Source organism: Postia placenta (genome assembly GCF_002117355.1).
Source record: "Postia placenta MAD-698-R-SB12 unplaced genomic scaffold POSPLAscaffold_17, whole genome shotgun sequence".
NCBI classification, from domain to species: Eukaryota; Fungi; Basidiomycota; class Agaricomycetes; order Polyporales; family Adustoporiaceae; genus Rhodonia; species Rhodonia placenta.
In genome coordinates, this window is record NW_020169848.1 from 594,874 (window position 1) to 621,605 (window position 26,732).

Sequence of the window (26,732 nt, forward strand, 5' to 3'; positions counted from 1 at the left end):
CGGGCGACGATGGGTTCCTATGTTCCAGCACAAACTCCTTCACCTTGTCAAATATCTCTCGTTGAGGTCTGGTGAGGACTATAGGAAGACGTGAGACTATCATTCGCAATAACTAGTAGCCACATACCAAGCTTGTTTCGTTTCCGCGCCACCTCCATTTCCTTAACATGCTTTGCTTGCTTCCCCTTATACCAGTTCAGATCTGCATATTCCTTCTCGAAAATCTCGCGTTCCCAATCCGCCATCTCGTCCAAGATGACTTGTAGCCGCTTCATGTTGATTACACCGCTCTCGTTCAGATATCCATCTGCAAACATTGTCAGCTCCAACAACATAGCTAACGCGTGCGGCGTACCTAACGAGGGCAGCGCCTTCTTGTAGACGTCGAAAAGCTTCTCTAGGCCGTTCTCGTGGATGTGCAAGTCAGGGAGATTTGGCAAGAAGTCGTTGCCAATAAACACCGCGAGGAGGATGAAGTCGTCAATGACATGCTCGACGCTGTATTGGAACGGTAGTACAGGCTCGATGTCATGGAATTCGAGGTCGAGGTATTCTCGCATCAATGTTAGATGCAAAAGATAAAAATTAATCGATTCCAAGCTGCACAGCCGGTCAGAAAACAGGCAGAACTGGTATATGAGGGTACTCACCTCTTGCTGCCTTTGCTCTTGGAAGCAGGTCCAAACTTGACTTCCTCTCGTAGCAAGCAAAAGTGCGGATCATGGCTTAGGAGACCCAACATAATCAAGTCGGCGTCGAGGCCGTATAAACAATGTCGCACGTTGGGATCATAGTCCGGCTGTGCTCGCGACAGTCGAATGTATTCCATGACCTTGTGCTCTCCTTCACCCGGGACGTCATGCCCCGACAACACAACAGTGATGTCCCTCCAGTTCGAGTCTTCTGATATCTTCTTGTTGATAAAGTATCGCAACTGCTCCGAAAGCTTCGCCATGAACTCAGTTCCTGATGGACGCTGAGGGATGTACGAGAAGAACAGTGATTTCAATACTTACCTGGAGTGATGCAATTGCTATCGAATGCCTTCTGGTCCGGCAGCTTCTCTCCCTTCTGCTCAGCTTTCTCCCTGATCTCTCTCGCTTCCTTCGCAGTTCGGAATCGCCGACTTCTTTGCTGGTTCATCTTGGCTCGCGGGGCCACACCGTCAATTGCCATAAAGAATAGCTTCTTCGGTTTGATTTTGCCAAATAGATGGTCAACATATGCGAAGATAGACGTGAACATCTGTTCCTCGGAGAGACGGAAGTGCGCGTCGCCGTCATTTGGATGTGAGCCTATAGGTATGATTAAGTGGCGGTAAACGCGTATGAATTGCAAACATACAGTTGTGTATGATACCATTGAAATCAACATAAAGATTATCTGGACGCCGGGTTAGGACCATGTGCAGTGGTCAGCACGGAGGACGTACCAAACTCAGGTATCTTATTCTCCTGGATCAACTGCGACGTCAGGGGGTACCGTTCTCTACAGAGGAATGAATATTGATCAAGGAATATAACTGCCACACTGACGATATATATCTGAAGAACTGTACAAGAAAAGCTTCAGCCATCGCCTGAAAGAACATCGAAGTCACCAACCTTCGGGATACCTGCATACCAACTGCTTCAGCTCACGGTTGGAGGTAAGAAAGACATTACTTACCCATGATGAATGGCCTTTATCCAGGAAAATATGCGCAAATAGGAGCGACAATGTCGCAAGTACCAAGCTGAGTATGGAGGTCGCCAACCCTCGTACACGCAGGTTTGAGCGCCCATCGTGATCACGACGCGACCCGGAAATGGTGGCTGCCACGTGCTTCGTGGAAGCGCCCAATTACAGCTGTTTCTTTTGAGAATCGAGGAAGGCATATTCACAATCTGCGATTTACTCTCCATTGAATGAATATCTGAGCTATGCGATTCCACTTTGGACCCTTGATACGACTGATATGTACGGGTTTTTCGCGTTGAACGCCTACTCAACATCGACAATATTGGGTCCCCTCAGGCAAAGCGCGCGGACAACCTTGAAGTTGCTTGGCTTTTCCCGAGAGTACCGGGCACATTCTCCATCAAGGGCATCGTACATAATGCCTGGGTTGCAGGACATACATTACTCACATTTACTGTGTGGTGAGTTTATATTTTATACATCAAGAATACCGTCTGGAAACCTATGTCCCGTGAGCATTTGAACTGGGACATCACTACGCTGATCCCCCTTGAATGCATCCCCAAGGATGTCACCATAGACTGGCACCGAGATGCTACTCGTGCGTCTACAGTCAATGCTTTCCGAAACTGCTGGCGCAGATCCCGGTTCCTTGATTAGCAGCATGGGGTAAGTTTTACAACTTGTTCCTTGACTGAGATCTACCCGATCGCACCTAGATCACTGTCTCACTCAATCTGTGCACATCTCTCAATCATTTTGTGGCGAATTTCAGTCATGCCAGCTAAAAGCGCTACGCAGTGTCACGCCATCTTGCGTCTGCAGGGACGCCCATCACGTCATAGGCAGCCTACACGACGTTGCGCATACATTCCCTACTTATCTCCATGACAGGCATCACACACACCCCAAGCCAAGCAAAGGTACGTCAATTCGTCCCTATATCCAACTGATATCACCACAACCTCAGCGCTTGAGGCGTCAGGATGAGGATTACTCGATCACGTGTATCGTGTCGCAATCTCCTCTTCGATGCACGTTTACCTCACGCGACTTGTCGTTCACGGAGCGGGGACTGGAACGGAAACCACCCGTATAAAGCAGGACGAATATGACAGCTGTAGAACACTGCCACTGCCGTCGTCTAGCATATCATGGCCCCCGTCGCAACTACCGACAACGTTACTTCCAACGGTACGGACATCGCCAGCCTCAAGGAGGCCGCGAAGGTCTTCAATCCCTTCTACTCACCTTCTGCGGGCGACGACAACGATGGTAACTACGAGTTCGCCAAATACAAGGTGTGTGTTTAGTGCCGCCGATCATCAACGCACGATCTGATCGCGATTTGTTGCTTCGCGTAGCCATCCTTCCCCGATGTAAAGTGGGAGCCGCTCAAGGAGCAGTCCGTCACCGACCGCGGCCTCTTCGCTGACCCGGAGAAGAAGAGCCTTTTCGCCGCGGCGACGAAAGTGCAGCACCTGACACCCGCCATCGGTACTGAGATCATCGGCATCGATCTCAGACAACTTACCAACCAGCAGAAGGACGAGCTGTACGTATTACCTGTTTTCCTGATTTGCTTTGTTCTTTACATACTTCACAAATCAGTGCATTGCTCGTAGCTGAGAGGGGAGCTGTTTGTGAGTATCGCAGCAACGTGATTTATGCCCCAATGCTCACGAAGTGTTCAGTCTTCCGCGACCAAGAAATCAACATCCACGAACAGCTGGAGCTCGCGCGCCACTTCGGCCCACTTCACAAGCACGCTACGACGGGCGTTCCCCGAGAGCCAGGCCTTGAGGAAGTGCACGGTTAGTGAAGTTGTTCATAACTGCTTCTAGACCGAGTTCTATAATTGTTTCGTTGCAGTTGTATACAACGATGGTTCTCGTCGCCCGGATCCGTCGGCATTCTCGAAATTGGAGCTTTGGCACTCAGATGTCACGTATGAAATCCAACCCCCCAGCACGACCTCACTGAAAGTGATCACTGGTCCTCCCTACGGCGGTGACACCCTCTGGAGCTCCGGGTCAGTTGCTTTATTCACATCAGCGTTTGTCTAAGCGTCCTGACGTGTTTCACAGCTACGCCCTTTACTCCTCTTTCAGTCCCGGCTTCCAAAAGTACCTCGAGGGCCTCACTGCAGTTCACAGCGCAGTTGCCCAAGCCGACGGATCGCGTGCAGCCGGTCACACTGTCCGTCGAGAAGCCGTCGAGACCATTCACCCCGTCGTCCGCGTGCACCCAGTGACCGGTTGGAAGAGCATTTACGTCAACCCCGGCTTCACACGTCGCATCGTGGGCGTGCCTAAGGCTGAGAGCGACACAATCCTCAACCTTCTATTCCACCAGATCAGGTGCGCCTTCCCACACCCGTCACGTCGACTCGCTCGGGTACTGACTGCCCCGATGTCCTATCTATCAGCGAAAACCCCGACTTCCAGGTACGCTTCCGCTGGGAGCCCAACTCCATCGCCTTCTGGGACAACAGGGTGCGTGCCTTCGTCTGACATGCTGTACCGGCTGACACTGATATCTCCGTGTGGTCAGGTCGTTACGCACTCGGCGACGTTTGACTTCTGGCCGCATACCCGACACGCGCTGCGCGCGACACCGCATGGCGAACGCCCGACTTCGGTGGCGGAGTACGAGAAACAGGGCAAGGTCGCAAAGGATCGGCAGCTGGAAATTTGGGCGCAACAGGGAATTTCTGGCTTCCAACAAAACGGCCAGGCAAAGCCACGCGGGTACAACGACTGAGATGTAGCACTAGACAAATAGGATGCGAGGAATGTATCATTAGAAGTCAGCGGAATGTATAACTGGCACGCGTAGAGTGGCAGGAGCGAGCCCTTCAAACGCATGGATCAATCTCCGTAGCCTCGTGTTTGAGATCGATCATCGTCGATCCTATGACAGTGCAATTGTGAGATCAGATCTCACTTGAGATCACTCCCAGGACATTGCACAAAACAGTTTTATTAGGGAGAGCTATGGCTACGGTCGATTACGAGACAAGACGGTACAGGCATATATCGACAGGGAGACGACAAGACAGGCACAAAGGTCACAGACGAGAGAACATAAGACGACAACTCATGAGATACGATGACCGGACAAGGCATACAAAAGGGACCGAGCGATTCAACGCAGAAGCCTCCGTTTAGCCACACACAGGCACAGGACTACCTCATTGGCCGTTCATTGGGGCGAAGCACGTGCATGTGACGGCGGGTGCGACGTTCGCATGTACGACTGGTGGTCCGACTGATAAACGGAGCGACCAGACGACGACGACGATGACGACGTCATCCACGGCGGCGGAGGCACGCTAAGCCCAGTCTCGCCATGCGTCTGCTGTGCAGGGACCGGCGGCGGAGGCGGAGGCATCATTTGGTGCGCCTGGGAATTAGGGTGAGACGGACCCGAATTGACAGGCATCAGTTGGTACGGAGCACCATGCGGGTGCGGGTGCGGCGAGGGATGTCCGGGATGGTGATTAGCGTGCGCAGGTGGAGGCTGCTGCTGCTGCTGCTGTTGCTGCTGCTTCGGTTGCTCGTAGGGGACGACGTTAGGGTTCGGATGCGGATGGTGCTGCTGCACGGGGGCTGGATGCGACTGCTCCGGATCAGTCCCACGTGCAGACTGCGTCGACGCACGCAATGTTTGGAGGTCAATTGGTATCGTCTTCCCATCCGCACCCTTTTCACGTTTCCGCATCAGCTTGGCGTAATCTATCACGAAACCGTCAGACGTCATGTAGCGACCTGAGATGCATGAGTTCACTCACGCAAGCCGCATGCATTACAGAGCGTCCGTGCTCCATCGGGGCCACGTCGCCACTCCGGAGTCTCTCTGATGTTACAAGAATGGCATTTCCCTGGAGGGGTGGCGCGCTGATGGAAGCATAAGTGCCTGTGAGATCGGTGATCTAGCATTCACGTACGCTTCTCTTCCTATATTTGCTCTTGGGTTGACCAGGCGCATTGCCACCGGTGCTCGTCGCACGCTTGCTGCGAATGATTTCCATGTCAGCTTCGGCAGTCGTTTTGTCTGCGACATCGAGGTATTGGGACTGTGGCTGCTGTGATGTATGTCAGCTGACGTGCGAGTGGTGTGAACAAATCGAGTTACTTCAGGATAGTTGCCATTGGAGGCAGGAGCCTCATCGCGCGACATGTCCTCCCATGGACGCTTTGGAGGACGCGGGGTCTCGTCCGTTGCACTCGTGGCGTTGCTCGGCGCAGCGACACTATCGCGAGAACCGCCGCCGTCTTGCGTACGCCGCAGATCTTCAATCAGACGATTAACGATATTCGCCCGCCAACTCATGTCTTGCATCTCCTGTGGAGAAGGTTGGATATTTGGTTGCGAAGCTTGCAACGTCGCTGCAAAGCCTGTGAGGGTACAGTGGCAACAATAGATGGAGCAACTTACCATAGTGGTGAGCAAAGTCTTGCAGCACACGGCAGTGCTCGTGGATCTGTAAGACAATCGCGTGAGACAAACTCACTAAGAGAATGAACTCAAAGGCGCTCACCTCGGCGAGAAGGCGCTGCCGCGCATTCACATCTACCGTGTTAGGCGGTGGTGGCATAGCGGCTCGAGGATCCATATTTGGTGGGGCCATCCCCGAAGGCCTTGAGAAAGTAGCGTAGGGTGGCGGCGGAGGCGGAGGCGGCGGATGGTGCTGCCAATGTTCGTGGGGTGTTACAGGCGGAGGATAGGTGTTAGGCGGCGGCATGTGTTGAGGAACCTGAGACGGAACTGCGTAGTGGCGCTGGACCATGTGAGGATGAGGATATGCATATGGCGGAGGGGGGTGCGTGAAAGGAGCCGGTGGATGCACCGAGTCGTGCGGGGGTGGAACTGGGACTGGGGGCCCTGCCTGGAACGAGGGCGATGGGTGCTGTGAGGGGTATGCGTGTTGTGGTGCATACGAAGCCTACAATGCAGGATCACGCATGCCCGATCGATGAGCGATTAGCTCCATCGTGCCAACGTGTCTCACGGGAGAAGAGATGCTTACGTGGGAGCGCCCAGGAGAGACGCCGACGCTTGCATCTGACCCAGAGCGCGGACGCTTCGAGGAATTTTGGGAAGACGCCTCTCCACGGGAAGGGCCGGGGCCCATGCTGCTGTGCCCCGTTTGCTGGGGAGGGGGCATGTTTGAACTAGCATACTGCTCTGCCATCTTGGGTGGTGCGGGCGAGTGAGGATACTGCGTTTTCGGGCTCTCGTGAGGCGGAGGCATGCTCATCTGGTGCTGAGGAGGCAGGTTGGGCGGACTTGGCCGTGCCCACTCAGGGCGGGCAGGCCGCGCATGCTCCATCTACCAACGCGGTGAGCGACGCGTCGCCGGACAGGCGCATACAATGACCAACCTTGTCGAAATGCAACTCCTTGATAGACGGCAACCGCTGGTGCGGCGCCGGGGGCGGTGGCTGTGGGTAAGTATACTGAGGCGACGATGCCATGGCTGCTATGCGATACGCAATCTGCAAAATTATTTCGCTTCGGCGGATGCGAAGACACGCGGATCGGGAGTGCTGGAACAAAGGCTCGCGACTACAAGATGGAAACGGCCCTTGGCGTTGCCGAGCACACGAAACGACTACAACTACGCTGCGAGGTAGGCGACAAGGTAGAGCGGACGGAAATCGTGGCGAAATCTGGGCGAGTCACGGCAGGATGAAGGAGAAAAGCAAACAAGGGGGCGCGGGCAAGGGCCAGATGATCTAGACAATCTGAGCGGAGTTTGAACTTGATGCGCCGCACAGAAATCGGGCAATCTCACTCCTCTCCGATTCGTCCGCCCCCAAAGTCGTGCCGCTCAATCGGCGCCGCATCGCCCGAGGCTGCGCACACAGACTCACCCTTCTTTTGACCGACGCCGCCCTCAGCAATGTTTGCGCGGGGGGGACGCATAGGAGGAGAGGGGGCGCACACTGAGGCCCGAGTCTCGATGAGATCCATCACCAATCTGGAGAACCGGCCACCCGGGAACCTCTATTGCCCGATGCTAGATCCACTGGCCCAGCGTGTACGTAAATCCCCAATCGCGGCACGGCGAATCTGCGGATTCGGCGCCGCCATCGTTCCATTCCATGCATCAGCCGCCGAATCGCCCTCAGCATCTATCCCTCTCTTCCCCCGCGCCCGGTCATCGCACAAGTCCCTTTCAGCGCACCGCGCGGCCCGCATCCCTGAGAGTCCCCGAGAACTACTCTACTGCGTAGATATGATCCTCACTGAAACCTCCGGTGGGATCGGCCAATGACCGCAAGCTTTCTACCCGGCCAGCGCCTGGATCGTGATCAGGCTTACTTCCAAGACCGCAGATGGCCGCCGGTTCCTGGGCCGTGAGATCCAATGACCGTGCAAACGTTTCACCTCGACCTTCGATCTCGTCCCAAGAGATCGCCACCGCGTGAGCCCACGCAGCCCAAGACGACAGATCCCACAAAGGCGGCTGTTGATCCCACAAAGCGGGAAGGATGCGCACACGGGCCATCGCGTATCTCGCAACACGCCTTCGATTCTGCGATACGTCAGGTGCTAAATGTGCCGCAAGCTTCGGAGAAGGTGGTGCGAATGAACGCACAGACGGTCCTCACCTGACAGGGAAAGTTCCTAGCCAGAAGCGCAACCCTGACCCACGCATGCTAAGGACGGAGACTCCTGGGACCATAGGTGTCACGATAAGGTTGCGCATATCTAAATCTCCCTATACAGATAACCCAGCGGCTGTGAGTGTTCTTGATGGACAAGGAAAGCGCAAGGTCAGACACCTAGTCTTGATTAACGTCTATATCCGCAAGCTGACCCTGAAGCTTCGAGCGTAGTGTTATTAGACACCGTGGAACCAATGTTCAGCATTATGAAACCGTATCTCGTAGACGAAACCGACGACACGACACGTCGCCGTTTGTCGGCGCAAGATCCCATGCCTTATCATGGTGATCCGAATCGGTGCTGGTGAGGCGCAGAAGGCATTGGAAGACAAGAAGGGTGGGCAAGAGGGGAAGGAGACCAACGTAGGCTTCAGCAGAGACGCCGCGGGACGCCGAGACCACAGGTGCGGCCAGATCCCAAGTGAGTTCGGGACCAAGCTATCTTGCGCGCTCCGGCGATGACCACGAAGTCATATTCGGTGTTTTGTCGCTTCGTATATGAGTTCGAGATGGAGGCTAGATGCCACATGTCAGCAGTGTGTACTGAATGAACCGTTCCTTGATGTAGGATAATGCAAACGTACCATGCAAATATCGTCCAGTGGGATCTGGCGGCTAGACGTGCCACAACTCCTCAGAGACCACTGTCTGGCGGTGGGCCGTGGTCAAGGACATGGGTCAATGCGGCTCTTCAACGCATGCGCGCATCGAGCAATGCGACGTGCCGTGGTGCGGAAATTGTAGCCACTGTTCGACGGATGTCAAATGTTCGGTGCTCGCCGTCACGTCGAGCGAATTATTGCCGCCGCAGATCGCATCCAACGGTGAATATGACGGTGCTACTAGCTGTACGTAACACTTCATCTCGCTGAGATCTGCCGAGTTAGTAACGACATTCGATGACAAGACGTATGCTTGCCTTTGTCCAGACAGACAGATGTTAGAAACGACGGGCAGACGGGCGAATTGCGGTAAGACAACGGCGCCAGCTTCGAGGAGCGGCTGGCATGGCGTCCGGTCGTGGTGGTAGTAGGGCGGGGAAGATCAATCTGTGGGCTAGCTCGGTCGCACGCCAAATGGGAAAGTATGTGTCTGATGCTCCGCATCGCTAATTGTGCCAACATCTCGATACACAGCCTTTGTGGGCTCCGACCCACAGCGATCCATGCTATTGGCTCTTGCAGAGTTATTCAATCTCAGAAATCGTCGATCTGCTTACTCATCATGGTTTCCGCGAATCCTGCAGGGGTCGGTTTCCCCCATCGGGGAGACCCCTCAAACCTTGATTGTCCGCCGCTTTTGGGCAAGCGATGCTGAGTCCCCGCCCAACTGGATCGTCAAGCCGAATAGGGACACTTTGCCATCACGCTCATCCTACCTGGGCATACGGAGCACCGATAGTGCGCCAGTGGCGCATACTAGCGTACAAAATCATCGATAGCAGGCTTCGTGGGTACGTTTGGCTCATCAACGCTGATTTAGACAAGTCTCACTCAGTCGTAAGGAAATTTGGGCAGACGGCCCGTCGGCCTGGTATAAGCTCTAGCTGGACGCCTGCGGAGATGGCCTTGTCATTCCTGACCTCTCCGTGCATGATGCGTAGCAGACATCGTGCTGGTGCAAGTCACTGCCACAGTGCATCTTTGTCGGTGGCTCATTCCCTGTCAAATTTCCACCCATGACGCTCTTCGGGTTGCAATCCTCCATCAGAGGACGCGGTGTGTCTAAATATGGATGTTCTCGCACGGGACGACCTTCGCATCACTCCCACCCACCTGATTCAACCACAGCGCCCCGTGGTCTTCTGGTACCTTTCACAGACGTCCATACAATCCGCTCACCGCTAATTGTCAAGTGCGGATTTACGGCGTGCATGGTATTCTATGGGCACCGCTCCTGGTTGTCTGGTCCCATCACGTGAGTGCGCGTACAGTGAAGAATGGTTCTTTGCCGTGCAGGCGCTTGTGATTGCCATCGCGCGAACGTGGCGCTCTCGCTCCCGTGCGCCGGATTATTTGTCATGAATAGCGAAACCCACGCCCTGAACCGACTGCATCAGGGGATGTCGATTTGATGTCTAAGCGACACCTTCTCCATGGGCCCCTGCACGATAGCCAGACGCGGGCTGTATCATCGCGAGCTCCCTTGTCTATTTGTGTTCAGAAGCTGGGTTACGCATGAGGCTTGTTGCCGTTGAATTGCTGGCCTAGAGTAACACCATGCCTAAACAGCTCTCCATGTGTTCCTGACTGTGTCATGGGAGACTGGACGGGCCTGCCCACCCAAAGGCTTCCACGCTGTAAGACTGTATGCAGCGGACCCCGACCATCTTTGAGTGATTACGAAGGTCCATGTCAGTTTGCCTTCTATCTGCGCCAGTACGACATGATGATTGATGTTCCTTTCACCCCAGTCTACGCAGCTCCAACGATACGACTTTTCTCTGGGCATGAGACTACTCCGGATGATAGATCATCTTCTCTCCCTATGAACCAAGTGGACCCATCCAGCAACACGAAGGCAACTGGCTTGTGCACCTACAGATCCGGATGAAACATGGTCCACGCCCTGACAACCGTAAGTGCATACGTTCCCTGTACTCTGCCGCTTGCTGACATTTTCCCTGGACGAACGCGAGCGCTGGGTCGGTTCCACGTTGTCGGGTTTAAATTCGTCACGACGTATATCATCGGCATGGTCCACTGTGACGTTATCTCCACACGCATTCGGGTCTAACATAACCGCTGGGTCTTTCTGTGTCTTAAGGATCGCAACGATCACGTCCTGAGCGAGCCGGTCAGGTTTGACGTCGTTTTCCCACGAAATTGAGATCAGCTTGCGAACGATCGCCGATTTCTTCGTGGCAACCACCAGCGAGCATGTTCCTTGCTGACTCAAGGCGATGCATCAGCTTCCTTATTTCCAATGCGCAGGAAGTGCTCTCCTAGGACTAGTGCGTTTGTTTTCTCGAGGTTACCTGACGCGGCGACCAAGGGAAACAGTGTGTATTCTGTCTGTACCAGTACGGCAAGTGCGTTCCCGCATGTACAATGCGCTTGCAGACGCATCGTGTGGGCGACTGACAGGCAGTTGGCTTATAGTGACAGAATACGCCCAGATTTCCGGTCTAGTATTCCGGCAACCACAGCACACCGGCAGGGAGCAAAAATAGCGTCGATTCAATGCCAGTATCGTATTGCGTGAGTTCCAATTGCCATAACCAGCGCGTCCACATCGTTGACCCGTTGTGAAAATACGTCCGACTATGCCGTTATAGAACGCCTCGTAGAGGTGGATGGAAGACGCGTAGAAGCTTTCCACGAATGGGTTGACCCAAATTGGTCACCCCCGCTTGACACCAGGGCGTCCCCGTCACTGCCGCTCACAAACATATGTTACGCGCCAAGGGCTGCAGGTGAAACAGTCTAGGCTTCGGGCAATGCAAATTTCTCGGTGTAAGGTAGAATCCGGCAATTTCAGCACACCTGTGCTAGTCATCAATGCCGCAGCACACAGCACTGCAGCTACTAAGACAACGGTATATCGTCTAACATCTCGGACTAGGCACCTGTGCGTCGGAGTCGCAAACCGGATAATTGTTTGGACACATCGACCAGACATTGACTGTGAGCTGCCCATCCATACGCTGGCCCAATGTCTTCAGCCACTATTGAGGTCAACCCAACTTCAATACTTGCAAATGACAGTAATCCGTCGTTCTTAAATGACCAATGACTAGTCGCCTTTGAAGTCACCGCAGGCCCTGTGCGATAGTTGTTGGCAGACGTCTGCAGAGTGTTCTATCACTCTATTGTAGGTCGCTCGTGTGAAGTTAGGTGGAGTTAGGTGCCCCCACCATTCGTAAGGCTGACACTTCCCCACAGCAGACGACTTTGCTGCCACTGCCGCGCCCCCTACCCCCCACCTGCCCCGGCCATGGGAGCCCCAGCACCATAGCGCCATCAGTGAACATGCTGCACGACGGCACGATTTTTTTTTAATAACACGTTCACGTTTTGATGCCCTTGCCCCTCCCATGCAAATGCAACTCCTGTCCACCGGATATTTTGTACGGACATTGGGATTGACTTCAACCTGAGCGGCTCTCCATTGCCGCTTTTATTCGACGAACCTCTTCGGCCATCTTTGGCGTCAAAGGGTGTAGACTTGGCTGAATGAAAGACTAGCCGCTGACCCTACCTGTTTGCTTGCTCATATAACTTGTATGTAGTGACCGATTCTATCCGATTCTATCCATTTATTAGCAACGCAGAAGTTGGCAACCAAATTCGAGGATAATAAACATATCATGAGCGTAAGTGGGTCAACCGGTTGTCGTTTGCTTGTATTATTCCATCGTACCTCAGTTGTAAGCTTCATACATTTCCCCAACCCTCCGCTGAAATTCAAAGCACTTATATGTCTACTACCACAGCCGCTTGTCATCCACTCGAACCGCCGCTCTTACTGAACACACAATGAGTGAATGTTCCTGACGCCGAGCTTTCGTGTGCCTGCCCACATGCAGAATGATTTGCTAGCCACCTCTTTCTTTTCAAGCTCGTGGTAGAATATCAGGCGTAAATGACGGTCTCAGTGAGCAGCGCTTTTCAATGCTAAGTTTCGACTGACGTTGTCGTCTCAGACAAGGAGATTTGCGAATCGCTCAATATGCACGTAAAATAGATACTACAAGTATACCGAATCGCACTAATAGTTATCTATTAGGCGCGTCTGAAAGTAAGCGCCCAGAACGCTCCGCCTTCAACCTTCTTACGTACTCCTCTCAGCCATACTTTAGTTAGCCCCGTGGAGCAACCCCCTCTCGTGGTCTAGTGCTGAGCAATGTACGTATTTTTCCGCCAGATCCGACTTAATGTCGCGATAACAGCGTCCCAGTCGACCTCTACACGGTCATCAGGCTGCACATGAAGCTCCGGTGGGATACACCACCAAATCCAATTCACGATGCAGCACCAGGACGGCCTGCCGACGATCAGATGACTGTATGCGTCGCGCGATCGAATCTGCTTATGGGCTGCAAACGTCGCTCTTTCCGAGGTTTCGCCGGCCGAGCGCGGTCTATTCGAATATAAAGATGGGTACGACGATGACTGCAGACATCGTCGGTCACCTACACTCCACACAGCAGTACTCAGTACCATCACTTCATTACAGCAAGCATGACCACAGAAGTCAAAATCGAGTTCGACGCGAAGAACATGCCTTTCCGAAGGCTTGGTCCTAGCGGTCTGCGAGTGCCGCTTTTCTCTTTGGGCGGATGTGAGTGCTTAAACTCTCCTCCTCAACTTGACCACTGAAATTGTGGAAAGGGCTTACTCTCGGTGGCTCGGTTAAGGGCGATCCCGTAAAGGTAAGTTCCGCCGATGAAATCATGACCTACGGGCGTAACGGAGTTTTGGGATATTAGGATATTATTAAGACCGCTTTCGACAACGGAATTAACATGTTTGACACGGCGGAGGGCTACGCTGCCGGGAAGTCAGAGGAGGAAATGTTAGTGTTGTGGCCATCATCGTATTTTGAAACAGGAGCTGATCCCAGATACCTAGCGGTCGAGTAATCAAGGAGTTAGGTTTGCGCCGCACGGATCTTGTCATAACTACGAAGCTCTTTTGGGGCATCCATCCTGGGCCTAATTCCATGGGCCTGTCTCGGAAGCAGTAAGTCTGGCCAGTGGTCGACGAGCAGCCGAGCGTTACAAACATGTCAACTACAGTATTATTGAGGGCACGAAGGAATCCCTTCAAAGGCTCGGACTTGACTACGTAGATGTCATCTTTGCACATCGTCCTGATCAAACGAGTGCGCACTTCCTTTTCTCGTACACTTAGTAAGCTTCTGACACGCACGTTACCAGCTCCGATAGAGGAGACAGTCCGCGCATTCAACTTTGTTATCGACCAGGGTTGGGTAAGGATGGAAATTTCATTGAAACAATTGTGTCAATGACACTATTGCTCAGGCGTTCTATTGGGCAACCTCGGAATGGTCAGCGCGGGAGATCGAAGAAGCACACCGTAAGTCGCGCACCACTCAACAAGGATTTGCCCTTACTCAGCCTTCTAAGACGTTGCCGACAAGCTCGGTCTAATTGGTCCCATCGCTGAGCAAGTCAAACATCAGTACGTCTCGCCAATAAAGAGGAGCGAATTTCTACTCATTTCTGCTCAATGGGAAGTATGCTTCATCGTGAGCGATGCGAGTCGGAATACAAGTGAGCGTTGATTACTTTGTATAAATTTCTGTGCTCATTTGATTGCGGCAGTCCGATCTACAGCACCTATGGTACGGGCACCACAGTATTCTCCGCGCTTGCTGGGGGCTTCCTCACTGGCAAGGTGGGTTGTATTCACGATCTGCCGTTCGACAACTCATCAGTGTGCAGTACAACAATGGCATACCTGCAGACTCTCGGCTTGCCGTTGAGAAGGAGAAGCAATTCAAGGACCAAGCGGCATCGCTGAGTACTCCGGAGGGCCAAGCAATGCTCGCGAAAATCAAGGCACTGGCCGAGTTTGCTGAGACTGGTAAGATATGAGTAATCTGGTCGCAAACCCAGCTAACATATTTGTCTGTACCGCAGAACTTGACTGCAAAGTCTCGCATCTCGCGCTCGCATGGGTGGCGAAGAATCCGAACACATCTACCGTCATATTGGGCGCGTCTAGGCCCGAGCAGATTGTCGACAACCTGAAGGCGCTGGATGTTATTCCGAAGCTGACCCCGGAAGTCCTGGAAAAGATGGAAAGTATATTGGGCAATAAGCCTGCTCCTCTGGTGAGTCACGGCGTGCGCTTGTACAGAATGATGTCTTTCTCAAATGCTATCTCCTCAGCCAACATTCGGGAGACCAGCACTGGACAAGTTTGGACGGCAGTATTGAAAAAACAGTAGAGCATTATTATCGCATATATATATCGTGCTATAAGGCATGATTAAATCGAAGCGAATGTACTGGCGATCATAATATTGCCAATTTTCTGCTAGGACAATCGAGGCTCCTCGTGATGCAAAATGTAGATCCTCAGGTACTAGCTCATAAATGCGAGTATCCAAGTGTTCAACATGGTACTAGATCATATATCTTGGAATTAGCGCTCAATTATTGGCATGCACGTGTTTGCCCATTATACTGGGCGCCTATTGTGGTCTGAACGTTGTGGCAGCATGTCTAACATGCTCAACGCAGTCGTACAGCTCTATCAACTCAACCCATCCATTCGTGACACTCACCAGAGATATACAAGAAAATATGAGCAGAAAGGTACACGATGATTAGAGTATAATGAGATGCCAACTCATGCCAACCACCAGGACACTTTGATCGATGACGAATGGGAAGACGTCCCAGACAAAGCACCTTCTTCTCGCCAGTCCTCTTTGCCGCCCACATTCGCTCGCCAGAGACGAAGGAACGCTGGTGTAAAGACAGTCTACATCACATCTCAGACTACCCGCAAGTCAGCAAAATCCAGAGCTCGCTCCCAACCTCTCAATACGCCATTGGTCGACCGAGAGGAACTAGGCAAAGCCACTCGGATAGCTGCTGCGTCCACAGTGCGCTACATGGGGGACATCCTCAACACCGCTTTCGGTCTACTTCGCAAGCCCCTGGGTGTCCTACTTTTTCTATGGATCCTCGGGGTGCTCTTCGTCCAGCTCTCGCACACATTCCGCACAGTCTTCTCGCCAGTCTGCTACATTCCTGGCATCTCGCGTTCATCGTTCTGTCAAACATCGTATGGCAGCAATGCAGTGAAGCAGGCCGACTATACTCGGCTCGCCGACATCGAGGCATCCAACCTCGGACATTTGATGTCGGAATCGGTTGATGCATCCGGATTGAGTATCGATATCAAGAGAGCCCAGATGGCCACAAGCGATCTCATTCTGCTTGTGCGCGCGAGCAACATGTCGAGCAGGGATGCGCTTGCCGATGCACTCAAAGACTTCGTCGGTGACGCGAAGAAGGCTAGCCGGGGCCTGCAAAGTCTAGGTGCTAAGATTAGTGGCGCCGTGGACAGGTGTGGCATCTTTCGTTATCCTCGATAGTGTCGCCGTGATTGAACCATTTGTCTACAGTATCGTTGCTGTGAACGACCACGCGATGCGCGCCATCGAGGCGTCCCAAGCAGAGCCGTCGGGACTTATACAGGTTTGGCCATTCGCCACCAGTAAAGAGCAGCGCGCGCAAGAAGTGGCCCTCGCAACCTTCAGTACTGCCATGGACATGCTTGCGTCCACTGTGGAGCGCATCGTACTCGAGGCGGAGTTAGAGCTTGCACACCTCGAACGCCTCGAGGAACATCTGGTCACCATACAAGAGATTGTATCACGCGAGGATGCGTCAATCTCATCCAAAGAGGAGGAGTTGCTCGCAAGCCTCTGGACAAGGTTCGGTTGGAACAAAAAACAGCTACGCACATACGAGCGGCACCTCGCGCTCTTGCAAAACGTGTCTGCTTACCGCAGCCGCGCGCTTGCGCACGTTACGGCCGCACTGCACACGCTAGGGACATTGAGCGCGGATATGGAGGAGTTGCGCGATCGTGCTGCGGCGCCAGAGATTATAGGCGACCGCATTCCTGCCGCGGTTCACATGGAAAGTATCCGCGGCGGGATTGAGCGACTGAAGGAGGGCCGCCAGAAGGCGAAGGAGCGGGAGGAGCTGGTTATGAGGAACATCCTGGGTATTAACGGTGTGGACAAGGATTAGTGAATGGTGATCTACTGCAGTTTTCTATGCATGCTTTGTTGCGCGGTTGCTTCTAATGCATGTATATTATATGATGAATCTCTATCAAATTGGATCGCACCTCTACCATCGACCGCGCGTGCATATCGCTTCTGCCGCGAATACTTCCCAAGCAGCCACGCTGTCTCATGCATTTTTGGGATTGACGGCATCTGTGACACAGTCGTGTGCATGCGATCCGCGTAAGCACATGTGGTCTTGTGTGGCGATTGCGGTCTTTTTGCGGAACGGCATGTACATTTCGGCGTCACTCATTTACGGTGGCAGATGATACCGACGCCGAGCCCCCTGTCAAGTTGCAACAGAACAACCAGGGTGCATGATGCAGCCTGTCTAGACGTCAACGCAATGTATTGCGTTTGATACCTGATATCACTGAGGCACTCAAATTCGGCACCGAGCATCGGACACGCCACCCCCTGGCCAGGCACTACCGACTGTGTTGCGATCGGAGCGTCTGAATCTGGGGACCCGAACTGGCGGGCGCGTTACCCACACCCCTATCTCAACCTAGTACGTCAAAATTCGCAGCAAGAGAGCACACGAGCACACGAGCACACGCGAGGCTGTGTCACACATATAAAACGATGACCTCTGTCCTGGCGACGGACTCGGGTGGGTAGCCGTGGATAGCAGTCTACTGCTGAAACGAAGTTGACATTCGCAGGGGCTCGCATAGGCTCGCGGTCGCGTGCCGATGAGGCCTAGATGATGGCTAATTCTGGTGAGCTGGACGGCGTGCTCACGCCTGATGGAAGTCGTACGTGGCTTCGATGCGCGACCCTGATACCTCGAGCAGCATTACAAATTAGACGATAGCGACTCTCGTCCTCGATGGTTTGGCAGGGCGCCGCAGGCCTGGACATACTTGCTCGATCAGGAACGAGGCGGCCGAGCTAACCAACTCGGCGACTTTGCGCCGGAGGACGAATATGGGGTCCTCGAGTAAGTCCTCGCCTTCGAGGATAATGTCAGCCAGTCTGGTCCGCCTCGTACTCTTGCTCTGCGGAGGAACACTCTAGAATACCGGAACGCGTCCAGATTAGGGCATCGAAAACGCGCTCGAGTACACTGGAGCCAAGGCCTTGAGCATCGCAACAAGAAGTACCTACAACGATCTAGAGCAAAATCGTTATGGTAATTGCCGCGAGGGATACTATCACCGTACCATCCCCTTGAGCGTCCAAGGTTGGGTTGATCCCTCAATAGGTTCCTCAGCATTGGCTTGACACGGCCGCCGCGATGTTTGGCGAATACTCCTGGCCGGAAGAAGCTCTGGCCGGCAAGGGATGGACCATCAGGACAACCAGCCGAGGCTTGATGGTAATTTTCGTTATCGGAAACCGGTCGCGGGGTCAGGGTGGGAGGCGGGGTCTGAGGCGAACAGAGTATGTTGGCGGCCAAAATCATGCACCGTGTCCGCGGACATATTGATGGCCCAGCATTCGACACACTTGCGGAGAGTATTACTGGGCTGGAGGAAGCAAGAACCCGTATTCGACTGCCAAGAAGCAAAAGCAGGCTGGCTCAATCGTTGTGATGAGTAGTAATGCACACGCAGCAACATTTGATGCAACTTGTCCACGGTCAATACGGTCAAGTGTATTCGCGCGATTATCATTTGGGATAATTGAGCGAAATTATAGCTGTGTGAGCTACACAGTGTGGATGAACGTACTGCTCCATGGTGACTCGTGAGGTTTGAATATTGCCCGAATACTCAAATGTCTGGGCCATTGGACTTTCTTTACGTTGAGCCAGCCATGCGCTGTTAGCTGAGTAAGGTATATGAGGAAAGAAAGCGTCGCGTAAGTGCATTCCACTTACCCATTTTTTAATTTTCAAGATGTCCCAGAAATGTCAGCAGCTTCAGCTAAGCCTCCGGGGCAATCGCTCTCCGATAGGACACATATAGACGACGACCGAAATAAACCCCGAGAATAATGTCATAGTTTTCCTGGAGGAGTCGTTTGATGGTCGTGTGACCCGCCGACACCGCGCCTTCTCGTCGCGCTCTTTCCTATTCCGGCTGAGCACCTACCGAATCAGGCGATGCGTCGGTGACACTTCGTCTTTGATGATGTCATGAGCATCTTCGCGATGACGGCCTGTTCCCCTTCGCTCAGCATCTGTCCTCACGCATATATAAGAGCGGACTCACCTCTCAGAGCTGGTTTCCTCTCTTCCATCTCCCCCGACTTGTCGCCTGCGTGTCCATATATTTGCGAGGGGACCGCGCCGTCAAGTTGTAGTGCGCGCACCAGGTTCGGGGTCAATATGTTGTTGAGACTCTTATGCAGGGTGCTGAGTATGTACCCACTTAGTCAGTTCGCTGCCACAGCTAATAGATGATCCATGCGAATGGCCCAGCCGCGCTATACAGGGATAGTCGCTGGGTTTCTTCTGTGATTCTACGCCCAACAGTGTTCTACATGGAAGGATGCACGCACGCGAGCGAACGATCTTCATATGCTTCGAACAGCGATGTTGCTCACGCGCAAGAATCGGTGATGCACGGCCATAACAAATTGCCTGATGAAGGACACCGGTATGCCATGCTCGTATTTTGCAGATCGAAGCTGGAGACGTCATGCCGAGGGTTGAGCCATGTGCTGAGCACTTGGCGTCAGCGAAGGTCAAAGAGTAAGAGACGATGAGCTCAGATTTACGTGTCTGTGCACATACATCCACACAAGTTTATATCAAGCTCACGCGAAGTTCGCGGCACCGCGGGTAAACGACATCATCCTTCTGGGAGAAAAAGGTCTTCCCATACTATCTTTCCAGAATCCGTTGGAGATGCAGCCTCGGGACCGCGCTCGCCATCAAACGACATTAGACCTGGCGGACTCGTGTCAACCCGGGATGTCGAGAACTGTCACAATTATGCCGGTTATGCCAAAGAAAGGCCGATGCGGTCCCAGGGTGCCCTGAGCTGCCATAAACGAGGGCTCACACGATCGCATGAAGGGTCTATTCGCCGAGCGAGTTACATTTTTCTCAGCCAATAATGGTTAAACGTTGACGATACGGTCGAACAGATAGAAAGGCCTTCCACAGAAGGATAATACCGCCAGCATGGCGGTCAGCATCTTGTCAGGGGATCAGTTGCGAGCGCTGGCGGCGCGCGAGGTGTGTGAGCGTTGTCGCCACGAGAAGCGCAGCTAGAAGACGAGGGCCAGGCGGGAGCAGCATCTGGCAGCGACGAGCAGCATATGACAACTGGCTGGGATGCATATGATCGTGATGGGCGCCTGCGAGGCTCATCATCCTTGAATCTGGCGATGGCCGCTGGATCTGGGGCGTGAACTTCTCCTTTCGGTAACACAGTCCTCCCGGGCGGCCGGCGCTCACTGAAGAGTTTCCCGATACGGTAGGTCTCCGGCATCACCCGATTTGAAGCGTCTCTGGTGGGAAGTCCTGTTTGCACGTTACGGCAAGCACATGTCCCTGGTCAGGGTCGTGAGATGTCCTCCTGCTTGCGTGCATTGCTGTTGCTCGCGCGCGACACGTCGAGGGCGGCCCTGCCAACAGCGTTGACGAGCGGTGGCGTGCCAGGAGGCTGGGCAACGGCCCGCAAAGGGAATGCGCAAGGGGCGCGAGGGCCGTGTGATTGGCGGGAGAGTACTAGCCGGATTAGGGGGAACACTTGGGAAGATTTAGGCCAGTGTAATCTAATCAGCTTCCCCCCCGCTAGAGCAATAACTGCGAATGCACCAGCTCGAGCAGCCCTCATCACCAGCTCGTCCGAGGGCTCTACCATTCCTTCCCTTCACCGCCCTTCGCCCTCCCTGCCCGTCGCACTCCCTGCGCGCAATACACGCACGCGGTGCGCCGCGTCTCGCTTGCCCATCGTGGCCCAAGCTGATAGCTCTCGCCCTATCCAGCACGCGGCGTGGTTCGCTTTGCTAACTTATTGTTTCCTGTCTATCCTACACACCGCGCGTCACTCGTGAGTCATGCACCCCCCGCCTCCCGTGACGCCCCTGTCCTTATTGTCTTCCCCCAGAGGCTATCCCACGCGGATAGCCCGGTCCATTCGCAAAGCTGGCTGCACGACACTTCACTCATCCGTTAGGTTACACCCACCTAACGGTCGACATGGCTGCTCCGGCCCTTGTCGCGGGTGATTTTCTGGTGAGCTCCCTCACCACTCCCAGCAGACTGTTTGCAAGTGCTAATAATATCCAAGGGTGGTCCTGGTACCGGTGCCCTAGGTGGTCCACCAATACAACATGTATGTTTATCTATTCTTGCCAAACCAGGCTACTGACATCAGCGCACGCACAGAATTACAAACGAGCTGTATGCCGCCCTGCACCATCTAACTTTACTGTGGAAGTCCTGCCTCCAACGAAATTCGGTATGTGGTGTTTGTTATTGTACGTCCTTCGCTCGCCTTACGCGCCGCAGGCAGCGGATACTGCTATGGCATGCACATATACCCTATCTTGGGCAAGGAGTTACTTGATGATGAGTCCAGCAAATCGAGCAAGTCGAGCAAGTCGGGCAGCTCGATGCACACCGACTACGAGGTATGGCGGCGGTGGGAGGACTGCCTATGGTTTCAAGACCTCCTCGAGTCGGAGTATGGCTTGATGGCGCGCACGAAGCGGCAGCGTCTTGCCGCGGGCAAAGGGATCAAGAAGAACGGTGTCTATATTCACTCTGACCAGGCGGCGTCCTTCGAGTCGCTTCCGCCCGGTCCCGAGGCGAACAGCATCGCGAAGGACATCCACGAGATCGTGCCCAAGCTGACGAAGAAGGGCACCATCTTCCGCGCGAGCCAGTCGACGATCGACCAGCGCGGTCGCGAGTTCAAGGCAATGATCGATTCGCTCTGGAGTGACGAGTTACCGACATTGATGAAGGAGCTGCGCGACACGCGTGCAGTTCGCGACTTCTTTGGATACTGGCGCCGCGATATAGATCACGACAAGAAGCTCAACCCGCATCTCACATCGAGCGGCGATGACAAGCGCGGTTCTCTTGCAGACAGCACGATGTCCATGTATTTTTCTGCCTCCAATCTCTCTGTACAGATACCTGAGTCCCCCCGCCACTCTGCGCACCCATCTGCACCCTCACCGAACCCATCCACTGCATCTTCTCGCCGCACAGTGAGCGGCAAGTACGCACGTTCGGACTCGATTACATCCTCCTCGAGCGCCTCGAGTAGCGCCTCCCCCCTTCCCCTTTCCCCTGAGGCTTCATCACCTGCACTTCCCTTCTCAGTCTCGCACCGCGGTTCGCTGTCTATCCCTTCGCCTGTACGCAAGGTTGAGGATGCGCGGCCAACCAGCGCGCGGAGTTCAACCGGATCTACGTCCTCGCTTTGGTTGGCACGCAAGCCATTCCTCGCGAAGGGTGCGGAGACGCGCGTGGGCATCGAAGAGGTGCCGTTTGTGCTCATGGGCGATGGTGCTCACCATACGTTGCAATCGCTCCCTGAAGACAGCGAGCTCGTCGAGCCAATGAACGAGCTCAGTATCCAAGCGCCACGGCCCCCACGGCGGGTGCGCATTAGCTCATGTCCTGACCCAACGAATCGCAATTGTGTGATCATCGAAGGGGACGGGGACACAGACGGGGACGAAGATGTACATACGGTGTACGACGACGACGCGTCGGCGATGACAGTATCGCCCTCATCGCGGCCGTCATCTCTCACGCCGTCGATGCTGTCCGACTTCTCGACGCCCTCATCTTGGCGTACATCGATCGCGTCAGAGTTCAGCATCGCGACGGCCATGTCAAGCTTCCCGCCAGACCCGTGTGCTGACGAGCGTACAGTGAATGGCCATTTGGCGCGTTACGTCCCGTCGAACCCCGCGCGGGCGTCGATCGCGACGATCAATTCGCTCATGTCGGGTACGTCCGTGGATGCGGTGCTCCCGCGCAAATGGTCGCCCCCACCAACAAATGGCCTGCGGCGCTCACTGTCGGCTGGGTCACGGCGGCGGCCAGAGAGCTCCCTGTCGATGATCCCTATCCCAACGGAGGAGATGTGGGACGGGCAGCAGGATGATTTCGTAGACGCATATTTCTATGGTGAGTCGGGCGTAGCGTAGCAACGTGCATTGGTCAGAGGCTAATCAATGACCAGATCCTACTCTGCGTTCAGCCTCACCCGACGAGTCTGTATACAGCTCGGACCAGGGCGACGAGTACACGCATTTCAACATGCAGCCGTCGTCTCCTGACCGATTCCCCAAGTCATTCCAAGACAGACCGCCTGCGCAGTTCCACCTGCCATTCTCTGCGCAGGCATCCAGTTCTCCCACATCTGCCGCATACAGTCTCACGAGCCCTACGGGGCCAGAGACGTTCGCGGTGAAAGTGATTCTTGACGACTCGATCGTGCTCCTGCGCGCTACCTACTCTATGTCATTCCTTGAAATCCGCGAGCGCATCCGCGAGAAGTTCGCCAAGCACGAGGGTTTGAAGCTGCCCGAAACCTTCGTAATCGCGTACCTGCCACCGAACGACCGAGCGCGGGTGGCGGCACAAAGTCGGGCTCGCTCGAACTCATGCTCGACATTTGGAGGGGACCAAGCGCAACCGCTGCGCTATATTTCTTCTGACGAGGAGTGGCAAACTGCCATCGCGAGCTCAGCTGCAAAGCTGACCATCCGAATTTTCCATGCGCGGTTGTAGGTCCACTTATCCCCTGGAATTTGCATGGTCTGTCTTCTCTTCTCCGACCTTCGAATTTCGCCTTCTCAGCACACCTTTAAACTCAAACCATCATTGTCCTACTTATCTATAGCTGTATATTGGGGTGTCGCGTGTACTTGTGACCTTATCATTCATTAGCTGTTGTTCGACTGTTGTAGGTTAATCGCAGTTTGTGACCCCGTCGTGAAGTGTTCTTAACTCGTTGTCACACCAAAAGTAGGGTGTATTAGAGTAGGCCGTATGTGGAGACATCAATAGAATTACATCTTATGCACCAACCTCGGTCTCCGTCGATATCGGTATTTGTACAGGCGTGGGGCGCGGCGCAGGTGGTGCACCAGCGGGCAATGGTGATCGTGTCCAATCAGGGAGGATGTTTTTTGGTGATCGCATGGTCTCGGGTGCAGTCTCCATAGCATCATCGTCCGATTGTACGTCTGCCTCGTCCCATTTCTCCCGTGCGACCTCCACCCCTCCGGTTTTGAGCGCGCTGCGTAATGAGAGTAAGCATACCATTGACACAGAGATGAGAAGCTAACATACCCAGCTAAGGATCCACCAACCCATGACATTGTCGCAGGAGTGAATGCAGGCGCTTTTCCAGCGTTCGAGCTCACGCTGGAGATGGGAGGTGGTGGGGACGGATTGTTTAATATGGTAAAGTACGGCAGTAACGGACATAACGGCGCGTATCGGTCATATGGCGCGGGCCGTGGACGCTCGCGGCGACTGGGTGGTCGGGAAGAAGCCGAAGCAGGTGATGTTGATATCGCACGCACGAGCTCCGCATGGAGCCTCGGGATAAAGCCTGGTAACATGGGCGTGCCACCAACGACTAGGATAGTTGACGCGAGGGCCTTCCGAAGGTCCACCGGGACCTGGTACGCCGCACGCGGTGGCTTGAGCCCATGTTGCATGAGAGCTTAGTAATGAGACATACCTTGAGGAGCGAGTCAAGAATAACCTCTGCCATGCTACTCTCGTCGACGTCGCCACCCTCGAAGAGCACTTCTGCGGCACGCTCCCGGATCCAACCGGGGATAACGAGTGTACCGCGACCAGTGCCGGTCTGCTGCGATGCGGGCGGATCCACACGCATGTGCAGGTCCGTCGCGGTCGAATGGCGCGTGTACATACGCGAGAGGGCTTGCAGGTGGGTCTCTCCGGGACGGCGGTCAGGGTTAGGCACTTGCGAATGGGAGACGACCGAAAAGCCCGAGGATGCAGCATGTTGACTCGAGAAGTTGCTCTCCATATCTGCAGAGACGCGAGAAAATTCTGACTCAGACATGGCTGGGTCACTCGGGGGAAGGTCTAATTCTGTCGAATCGTCACCGGAGGGGGACATAATGTGCGCGTCTGATACGTCCAGAGGCTCTCCAACGAAGCAGCAGCGCGTCTTGATTTCTTCTATGACTGCATCGGTGAGGACTTCTTCGGGGACCCGCATGGAGCGGGTTGCCGCTGGGATGTTTGCAGCCGCGCTAAGCGAGGTTAACGGCGGGATATATGTGCCGAACAGGAGGAGGAGGGCACGCAAATGCGACGATAAACGCATTCCCGCTAATGGTGTCGTGCGAAGCTGTGGAAATAGCGGTCTAGACGAGAATATCTAGCTAGAGATTGGTTACATCCAACACGTGTAGCACAGCGTGCTTACCGGAAGAGCTGTTGATTCAAGATGACCGCAATCTAGCACCAGCCCTGTTATCCGCCCAGCAGCAAGCAATGAGAGCAGATGGCTTGACGCGAATGATATAGAGGGGACCTAACATAATGAGCCATCTCTCTGCAAAGCACGACGTCCGCGTACCTGCAGATTATCGAACAATATTCTTGCAATAGTCTCCTTTATGTGCAAGGGAAGTAGAGGATGCTCCACCAGAATTACCTTGCGCGACTTCGGGTCGGTCATTAGTGAGCTTCGTCCGGGTCAGAATATGCGTAGCAATCGGTGGGCACAGGCACACACTTGTGAAACACGAAGCGTAGACTTGTCTGCAACCTTGCTTCGAGCAGCCTATCCTCTTCCTCACGCTCGAGCAAGCCGGGTGCTCTGTTCAGTGTCCAGACAGACGTGCCACTCTCTCCTCCCGCGTAGAAAACGTCCCTGGGCTTGCCCTCGCCGCTGAAGCCCACCTTCCAGAGACGCGATCCTGGATCTATTATCACACGGTCTTCTGTGCCGTAAAGCGAGTGCCGACGGGTGGTCTGGTAATGCGGCGACGACTGTATCACATGCGATGTGGTTACTCGGGTTGTTTGCGGGGTTGTAGTAGGGGCTGCATCATAGCCAGTCTGTCTGCGCGGAGTAGCAGGTGCTGTGTCCATAGTCAATGCAGAATTCCAGACATATACAATGTTCCAGGTGAAGTTCGGCTCTCAAGTAGTGGACCGAGGGTAAGGTGGACGCGCTCGTCTGAGATGTGTCGCGCCCCACGTGACATTCATACCGTCACGTCGCGGTCGAAGTTGCAGGCCCTGTTTGACCGTTTATGAAAATGTGTCGCACATTTTCTGGCTTAATTTAGCTTTTGAGTTGTCATTGCCAATAGGTTGACGAGCCACATCAGCAACAACACCTCCATATGCGTTCATTGAATCTACGAGTACTTGCTGAGACCGGCCAAGCAGCAAGTAGCATTCTGCACATGTTGTTTCCTCGTTGATGTCACGAATCACATATTCAGAAGTGGACAATGAATCATGTAGACGAGGTGTACATAAGTCAATGCTTGAGAGCGATGTTCTCCAAGATATCCTTCAACTGCCCAAATTTTGGCGTTCCGAAGCCGCTAATTGGGTCACATCCAATCGTAGCCTAGATAAAGTATTGCGATAGTGTCAAGGAACGATGAGAAAGCTCACATTGAATCCATAAGCCCCACACCCCGGATCGGACCCCTACACAACGTCAT

General features: G+C 54.0%; 7 protein-coding genes across 7 annotated transcripts; 5 read left to right on the top strand and 2 right to left on the bottom strand.

The window, feature by feature from the left end:
• Positions 1-2,834: 2,834 nt before the first annotated feature.
• Positions 2,835-4,443, top strand: POSPLADRAFT_1049917 (hypothetical protein; the record flags this gene model as incomplete). Its single annotated transcript, XM_024479872.1, has 8 exons — positions 2,835-2,981; positions 3,045-3,235; positions 3,292-3,323; positions 3,375-3,494; positions 3,553-3,712; positions 3,768-4,040; positions 4,109-4,175; positions 4,234-4,443. 8 exons carry the CDS (start codon positions 2,835-2,837, stop codon positions 4,441-4,443), a joined length of 1,200 nt encoding a protein of 399 aa, XP_024334505.1.
• Positions 4,444-4,646: 203 nt separating this feature from the next.
• On the bottom strand, positions 4,647-7,364 carry POSPLADRAFT_1071604 (hypothetical protein). The gene is made up of 8 exons (XM_024482456.1): positions 7,068-7,364; positions 6,713-7,015; positions 6,224-6,628; positions 6,121-6,166; positions 5,818-6,080; positions 5,630-5,767; positions 5,474-5,579; positions 4,647-5,417 (listed from the first exon to the last, which is right to left on the bottom strand). The coding sequence occupies exons 1-8, from the start codon at positions 7,158-7,160 to the stop codon at positions 4,885-4,887; spliced, it is 1,887 nt and encodes a 628-aa protein (XP_024334506.1). The 5' UTR covers positions 7,161-7,364; the 3' UTR covers positions 4,647-4,884.
• A 1,275-nt stretch (positions 7,365-8,639) lies between these two features.
• On the top strand, positions 8,640-10,325 carry POSPLADRAFT_1049919 (hypothetical protein; the record flags this gene model as incomplete). Its single annotated transcript, XM_024479873.1, has 6 exons — positions 8,640-8,778; positions 8,996-9,205; positions 9,334-9,441; positions 9,759-9,810; positions 10,178-10,264; positions 10,316-10,325. The coding sequence occupies 6 exons, from the start codon at positions 8,640-8,642 to the stop codon at positions 10,323-10,325; spliced, it is 606 nt and encodes a 201-aa protein (XP_024334507.1).
• A 3,215-nt stretch (positions 10,326-13,540) lies between these two features.
• POSPLADRAFT_1156224 (hypothetical protein) lies at positions 13,541-15,264 on the top strand (the record flags this gene model as incomplete). The annotated part of the gene is made up of 13 exons (XM_024487043.1): positions 13,541-13,640; positions 13,691-13,731; positions 13,789-13,874; positions 13,931-14,041; positions 14,098-14,183; positions 14,239-14,291; positions 14,344-14,398; positions 14,449-14,503; positions 14,560-14,595; positions 14,647-14,719; positions 14,767-14,908; positions 14,965-15,158; positions 15,217-15,264. The coding sequence occupies 13 exons, from the start codon at positions 13,541-13,543 to the stop codon at positions 15,262-15,264; spliced, it is 1,080 nt and encodes a 359-aa protein (XP_024334508.1).
• A 407-nt stretch (positions 15,265-15,671) lies between these two features.
• POSPLADRAFT_1049921 (hypothetical protein) lies at positions 15,672-17,097 on the top strand (the record flags this gene model as incomplete). The annotated part of the gene is made up of 2 exons (XM_024479874.1): positions 15,672-16,405; positions 16,464-17,097. 2 exons carry the CDS (start codon positions 15,672-15,674, stop codon positions 17,095-17,097), a joined length of 1,368 nt encoding a protein of 455 aa, XP_024334509.1.
• A 4,140-nt stretch (positions 17,098-21,237) lies between these two features.
• On the top strand, positions 21,238-23,835 carry POSPLADRAFT_1067767 (hypothetical protein; the record flags this gene model as incomplete). The annotated part of the gene is made up of 4 exons (XM_024482224.1): positions 21,238-21,373; positions 21,550-22,119; positions 22,372-23,187; positions 23,243-23,835. The coding sequence occupies 4 exons, from the start codon at positions 21,238-21,240 to the stop codon at positions 23,791-23,793; spliced, it is 2,073 nt and encodes a 690-aa protein (XP_024334510.1). The 3' UTR covers positions 23,794-23,835.
• A 181-nt stretch (positions 23,836-24,016) lies between these two features.
• POSPLADRAFT_1185677 (hypothetical protein) lies at positions 24,017-26,145 on the bottom strand (the record flags this gene model as incomplete). Its single annotated transcript, XM_024489167.1, has 6 exons — positions 24,017-24,304; positions 24,358-24,692; positions 24,755-25,426; positions 25,475-25,582; positions 25,628-25,736; positions 25,787-26,145. The coding sequence occupies 6 exons, from the start codon at positions 26,143-26,145 to the stop codon at positions 24,082-24,084; spliced, it is 1,806 nt and encodes a 601-aa protein (XP_024334511.1). The 3' UTR covers positions 24,017-24,081.
• Between the last annotated feature and the right edge of the window lie 587 nt (positions 26,146-26,732).

Bases quoted from the DNA above. Each gene is read 5' to 3' on its own strand.
- POSPLADRAFT_1071604 (XM_024482456.1), bottom strand. From the start codon at position 7,160: ATGGCATCGTCGCCTCAGTATACTTACCCACAGCCACCGCCCCCGGCG. The intron at 7,016-7,067 runs GTTGGTCATTGT...CCGCGTTGGTAG, and splicing joins AGGAGTTGCATTTCGACAAG to ATGGAGCATGCGCGGCCTGC. The intron at 5,768-5,817 runs GTAACTCGATTT...CATACATCACAG, and splicing joins CCAATGGCAACTATCCTGAA to CAGCCACAGTCCCAATACCT.